This window comes from Somniosus microcephalus, chromosome 11 (genome assembly GCF_052327205.1).
Source record: "Somniosus microcephalus isolate GS21.2 chromosome 11, FLI_Smic_1.0, whole genome shotgun sequence".
Classification (NCBI taxonomy): domain Eukaryota; kingdom Metazoa; phylum Chordata; class Chondrichthyes; order Squaliformes; family Somniosidae; genus Somniosus; species Somniosus microcephalus.
The window spans coordinates 5,167,814-5,174,704 of record NC_140997.1 but is presented as its reverse complement, the minus strand read 5'-3'; the positions used below and the strand labels follow the sequence as shown (position 1 = coordinate 5,174,704).

General features: G+C 52.3%; 1 protein-coding gene across 1 annotated transcript in view; it reads left to right on the top strand.

Annotated features, from left to right (window-relative positions):
• Nucleotides 1–320: 320 nt before the first annotated feature.
• Nucleotides 321–6,891, top strand: part of hs3st4 (heparan sulfate (glucosamine) 3-O-sulfotransferase 4) — a 426,293-nt gene continuing 419,722 nt past the window's right edge. Inside the window, 2 exon segments of the mRNA XM_086000060.1 lie at nt 321–1,191; nt 1,193–1,335. Coding sequence (XP_085856186.1) covers nt 766–1,191; nt 1,193–1,335 — 569 coding nt within the window. The 5' untranslated portion in view covers nt 321–765.

Here is a 6,891-nt window from a genome sequence, read left to right as displayed (position 1 = left end):
AGCTGGGCTGGACTGAGCTGGGCTGAGCTGGGCTGGGCTGGGCTGGACTGAGCTGGGCTGGGCTGGGCTGGACTGTACTGAGCTGGGCTGGACTGGACTGAGCTGGACTGGGCTGGACTGAGCTGAGCTGGACTGGGCTGGACTGAGCTGAGCTGGGCTGGGCTGGACTGTACTGAGCTGGGCTGGGCTGAGCTGGGCTGGACTGGACTGGGCTGGGCTGGGCTGGCAGTGGGTCCAGGTCCGCTGCACACTCCCCAGTCTCGGTGCAGTCGGATCTCCCGTCCACCTGCTCTCTGACTGTGTCCGGGACTGATGCGAGCGCTGAGTGAGGGAGCTGGGAGCTGGAGCAAGCGTTTGCAGGATGTGTGTCAGATGCTCGCTGCTGTTGCAGGGAGCGGGAGGTGAATCGGGAGCCGGCGGATTGTGAGAGTCTGGAGGGTCTGTGCTGATCCTTGCGGATGGACCCAGCACTCGGCGGCACCAGCGGGGCGACAACTGCAGGATCAAGACTGCAATTTGTAAAGAAAAAAATATTCGACTAATGGGGGGAAGAAGAGCCGGAGGCAGAGAAGGGGAATCAGTATTGGGAATGCAACGCTTGGAGAAGTGATGTGCTCGGAGTAGAATGTGCCTTGCAGTAAAATAAATCCGAGATCCTTTGGTTCCATCAGGATTAGATGGGGAGAGTTTATTGCAGAGGTTCATGCAACATTTGGAGTGAGAAGATGTCTCGCAACTGTCCTTTGAACAGCAGTGCTGTGAGAAATGGCTTTGTGGTCCAGCCCAACTGTCCATCCATATAAAGTCTCCCAGCGCCTGCTCTTCGCCTTCACTCTGTCTCTCTCCCTCACCTATGTCTGCTACACTCTGATGAGTTGCTACACCTCTGTCCAATTCCCCTTGCACGACACCAGCTACCTGGACCAGTCCCGGCCCCTGGCCAGCCAGCAGAGAGTTGGGGAGCGCCCAACAGCTGCCAGGGCTCCGGCCAGCCCCAGCTCCAGCCCCAGCCCCAGGGTGGAGGCGCCCAGCTCGGCCAGGGTGTCGGGGACAGCCGGCCAGTGGAGGGACAGCCCGCCCGAGCTCTACACGGTGCACAGCTGGCTGGAGCGGGAAGCCCAGGAGTCCAGCACCACGGACGAGGAGCTGAGCCGCAGCAACAGCACCCCGGACTTCGGGCTCCAGCGGCTGCCCCCAGGCGATCATCATCGGGGTGAAGAAAGGGGGCACCCGGGCGCTGCTGGAGGCTATCAGGGTGCACCCGGACGTCAGGGCGGTCGGGGTGGAACCCCACTTCTTCGACAGACACTATGAGAAGGGGCTGGAATGGTACAGGTAAGGGGGAGTGTGGGCAGGAGGGACCTCACCACTGGGCACACTCACACCTGCCCAAAATCTAGCAATGCACCATCCCATCCCATCCCATCCCATCCCATCCCGTCCCATCCACCCCATCCCATCCCATTCCATCCCGTCCCACCCCACCCCATCCCGTCCCATCCCATCCCATCCCGTCCCATCCCACCTCATCCCATCCCATCCCATCCCGTCCCATCCCACCCCATCCCATCCCATTCCATCCCGTCCCACCCCATCCCATCCCGTCCCATCCCATCCCATCCCGTCCCATCCCACCTCATCCCATCCCATCCCGTCCCATCCCACCTCATCCCATCCCATCCCATCCCATCCCATACCATCCCGTCCCATCCCACCCCATCCCATCCCATTCCATCCCGTCCCACCCCATCCCATCCCGTCCCATCCCATCCCATCCCATTCCATCCCGTCCCATCCCATCCCATCCCGTCCCATCCCACCTCATCCCATCCCATCCCATCCCATCCCACCCCATCCCATTCCATCCCGTCCATCCCATCCCATCCCATTCCATCCCGTCCCACCCCATCCCATCCCGTCCAATCCCACCCCATCCCATCCTATCCCATCCCGTCCCATCCCATCCCATTCCATCCCACCCCATCCTGTCCCATCCCGTCCCATCCCGTCCCATCCCATCCCACCCCATCCTATCCCATCCCGTCCCATCCATCCCACCCAATCCTATCCCACCCCATCCCATCCCATCCCACCTCATCCCATTCCATCCCGTCCCACCCCATCCCATCCCGTCCACCCCATCCTATCCCATCCCGTCCCATCCCATCCCACCCAATCCTATCCCACCCCATCCCATCCCATCCCACCTCATCCATTCCATCCCGTCCCACCCCATCCCATCCCGTCCCACCCCATCCTATCCCATCCCGTCCCATCCCATCCCACCCAATCCTATCCCACCCCATCCTATCCCGTCCTATCCCATCCCACCCAATCCTATCCCATCCCACCCCATCCTATCCCATCCCGTCCCATCCCATCCCACCCAATCCTATCCCACCCCATCCCGTCCCACCCCATCCCATCCCGTCCCATCCCATCCCGTCCCACCCCATCCTATCCCATCCCGTCCTATCCCATCCCACCCAATCCTATCCCATCCCGTCCCATCCCATCCCACCCAATCCTATCCCACCCCATCCTATCCCACCCCATCCCATCCATGCAAACACCCGCTCTGGCCACCAGCACCCAATGGGTTAAGATGTTTTTGCACTGTTCACTTCTAATGCATCAGATCAAGCCTGAAGCTTAAGTTAAGTGCACCCACACTGCATCTAATGCAAATGCTGGTCCAGATTAATACAACATTCACAGTGGTAAATATGCGTTGTGTGTTCCACTCTGTGCCCAGGCAGTGCGATGCATTCTTTGAGCCGTGACTCAGTATAATCTGTTACAGAAACATTGCACTCTGGAAGAACACCTTTAAAGCCGGAGTTCTGGGGGGTTGGTGTGCCGGGAGTAGAAAGAGGCAGGTCAGGCCACCGAATGCACACGCACACTTTCCTTCCCAGGCAGTATTGAACCCAGCCGGGACTGGCAGGGAGTGTGTGGCGGGGGTATTTGGACCTGGGGTTGACAGCAGACTCCCAGGGAGATTTTGTGCAGCTCGTGTCCGGCACAATTTCCGCTCACAAGATACCGGTACATCCGTCTAATGGGCAGGAGATGTGTGAGGAACATGTTCCCACTCTGGATTGATTGAAAGCCACTCCAGCACAGTCTGTGCTCATTCACTGGGCTCCACACAGCTCCGACAGATCGATGTTAATCGGTCGCATTGGCAGGGGAGAGAGAGAGAATGATCCGTGCTGTGTGCGGGAATCTTTCAGTGCTGTCTATATTGTTAATGTTGGAATGTCCCTCTTTTCATGGAAGCTAGGAGAGAGTGTAAGCCCGATAGTCACAATTTTGCAACTCCCCAATTCTCCCCTTTTGACACATTTTCAACCAAATAAAAACTGGGAGAGGGAGGGAAGTTATGGAAGTCCCGAAATCTCTGTCCTCAGACTCAGGTCCAGGGTGGCCGGAGAAGATGCCTCTGATCCCTGAGATCTTATGTTCTTATCCGCCCTTCAGACTCCTGGTGTCTGAACGGAATGGTTGTGAATTTTCAAGATGATAGATTTAGATTTCTTCCTCGTTACTTTTTTCAAAGATCTTATCTAAAGGGCCATTATATTGTGGACAAAGTGCTCCGATGGTTTTACTGGGGGAGGAGGGCAGTGTGTGATCTTCACCAAGACACCGCAGGAAGGACACAGCCAGCTTTGTGCTGTGTGTCTGTTAACGGAACAATTCCAGACTGGAGAAGCTGGGGTTGTTCTCCTTGGAGCAGAGAAGGTTGAGAGGAGATTTGATAGAGATGTTCAAAATCAAGAGGGGTCTGGACAGAGTAGACAGAGAGAAACTGTTCCCATTGGCAGAAGGGTCAAGAACCAGAGGACACAGATTTAACATAATTGGCCAAAGAACCAAAGGGGGAGATGGGGAGAATTTTTTTTACGCAGCAAGTTGTTGTGATCTGGAACGCACTGCCTGAAAGGGCGGTGGAAGCAGATTCAATAGTAACTTTCAAAAGGGAATTGGATAAATACTTGAAATGGAGAAAACGGCGGGGGGAGTGGGACTAATTGGAGAGCTCGGTCAACGGGCCAGCACAGGCCCGATGGGCCGAATGGCCTCCTTCTGTGCTGTATCATTTATGACCATGCCTTTAAATTCTGTCTCCACTCCTTTTAGCTTGTTCCATCCTGCACAATACTGTCTGTATCCCGGTGATGAGGAAGTGGTGTGTTCCCGGGCCTCTGTCCTAGTTCACAACCTACTCTTGCAAACCCTACACCTGCAGGAGTGAAGTTATACTCACCTTCCCCTCAAAGATGTGGCTGCGTGCCCCCGGCACTAGGGCCCGCCCTGTCTCACTCCAGTGCCCACAATTTCCCCTCACCCCCAGGATCAGTCTCAGGAGTCGGAGCCTCAACCAGGGCTAGCTCCAGCAGTCTGTGACCCAACACATGTCTTTATAGGGGCAGGAGAGAGAGAGGGAGATAGATAGAGAGAGAGAGAGGGAGAGAGAGAGAGAGAGAGAGAGAGTGAGAGTGAGTGAGTGAGAGAGAGAGAGAGAGAGTGAGTGAGTGAGTGAGTGAGTGAGTGAGAGAGAGAGACAGAGAGAGAGACAGAGGGAGAGAGACAGAGAGAGAGAGAGTGAGTGAGTGAGTGAGAGAGACAGAGAGAGAGACAGAGAGAGACAGAGAGAGACAGAGGGAGAGCGAGAGAGAGAGAGAGGGAGACAGAGAGACAAAAAGAGAGAGAGAGAGAGAGAAAGACAGAGAGAGAGAGAGAGAGAGACAGACAGAGAGAGAGAGAGAGACAGAGAGAGAGAGAGAGACAGAGAGAGACAGGGAGAGAGAGAGAGAGAGAGAATCCCTTGGAAGCCCCAAATGGATTGTGATCCACACAGGCACGAACGACCTACGCACCCTACAGGAAGGCACGGCTTGGGCGGTGAGCAGGATGGCAGAAAAGGCCAGCAGGGAATTCCCCGAGGCGCGGATCGTGATCTCCACACTACTGCCCAGAAAGGACACCCCAGCCTATATAATCCACAACACCAACAGGGAGATCGACACGAGATGTTCTGTCCTCCCCAACGTCTCCCTGGCCCATCATCCAAACATCAACACAAGGGACCTCTATGACGAAATACATCTACTCAAACAGCGGATGTGGGTCTTTGCAAGAAACCTCATAAACACTGCCAAAAGACGCAGCCCTCCCACCCCCCCTACCATTGGGAGCCCAAACAGGACCACCAATGTCCCCCACCCCCCTTTACAAAACCGACAACAGAACCGTGCTTTTATACCTGACCCAAGACCCCCCTCTAGACCACAGACTGTAGACCAAGAACTGAGAAAGATCATGACGATGCTGAACAGCCTGATAGAAAGCCGGAGAAATTATTAATATTGTTATTTATCATTATCATTATTGTTATCTTATCAGTATTATTACTATTATTAGATAGATATATGTGCATGCCTCATGAAATTTATACTAAATCATCACTTAGCATTATAGAAAATAGTGTTTCCACACTCATCCCACAAAATAGGTCCATTTTATTTCGTTTTATTGAACTATATAAATGCGTTCTTTCCACATAAGCTGCTGGAATATCCAGGGCCTCCGCTCCTCAACTTTTGGGATGAAGAGTACAGACCCTGAATTCCTAAAAGCTATAAAAGACATTGATATAATTGTGTTAACAGAAACATGGTGCCAAAAGGACATGCCGACCCACTGTCCTCCAATGTACCATGAAATCATTGTGCCCTCAGTAAAGAACACTAAAACACGCAAGGGCAGAACCTCCGGGGGAATATTGGTGTGGTATAAGGGAGAACTGGACAAACACATCTCACCGGTAAAACAGGGGAAATCACACGTATGGCTAAAACTAGATAAAAATATAGGAATAGCAAAAAATGATGTTTACTTATGTGCGATCTACATACCTCCAATAGATTCGCCATATTTCGAAGAGGAGTTATTTGATACTCTCCACATGGAAATCAGCCATTTCCAGGCCCAAGGAAAGGTGATAATATGTGGGGACCTAAATGCAAGGACCGGTTGTGAACCTGACTTCATAGACCCACAGGGAAACAACCATGTGTTTGGCCAGACCCCTTTAGATGTCACACCAGCCATCGCAAATCGGAACAACCTTGATCGTGAAATAAATAAAAGCGGTAGGGAGGTAGTGCAACTCTGCCGAGCCTTAGGCCTGTACATAGTTAATGGTAGGTTCAGAGGGGACTCCCTAGGGAGACTCACATACTCCTCAACTCTTGGGTCTAGTGTGGTGGACTATACAATCACTGACCTGGACCCCTGCGATATCAACGCATTCACTGTCAGGCAGCAATCCCCCCTCTCAGACCATAACCAAATAAATGTGTACCTTAAACTTTCTGCCCAAACTACAGACACAAAAAAGGAACACAGTAAGCTACATAAAATAAACCAGACATACAGATGGGCCCCAGACAGTGGAGATAAATTCATCACAGCACTAAATTCACCTGATCTCACAAGTAAAATTTCAAAATTTAAAGAAAATCTATATGAGATCACCAGAGATGGTGTAAACACGGCCATAGAGGATATAAATATGATCTTCCATGAGGCAGCTGTAAAAGCCGACCTCGTGAAACAGAAGAGGAAGCATCACAAAAGACAAAATAAAAATATGAAATGGTTTGACCACGAATGCAAAAATGCCAGAAAAGACCTGAGAAAAATATCAAACCAAAAGCATCGGCAACCAAACAATCCGGACCTACGTACTAGATACAATGAAACCCTCAAAAGATATAAACACACCATTAGGAACAAAACACAAAACTATACCCACAAAATACTCGAAGAAATTGAAAACTCCACCAATCCAAAACAATTCTGGGAAATGTGGAATAACCT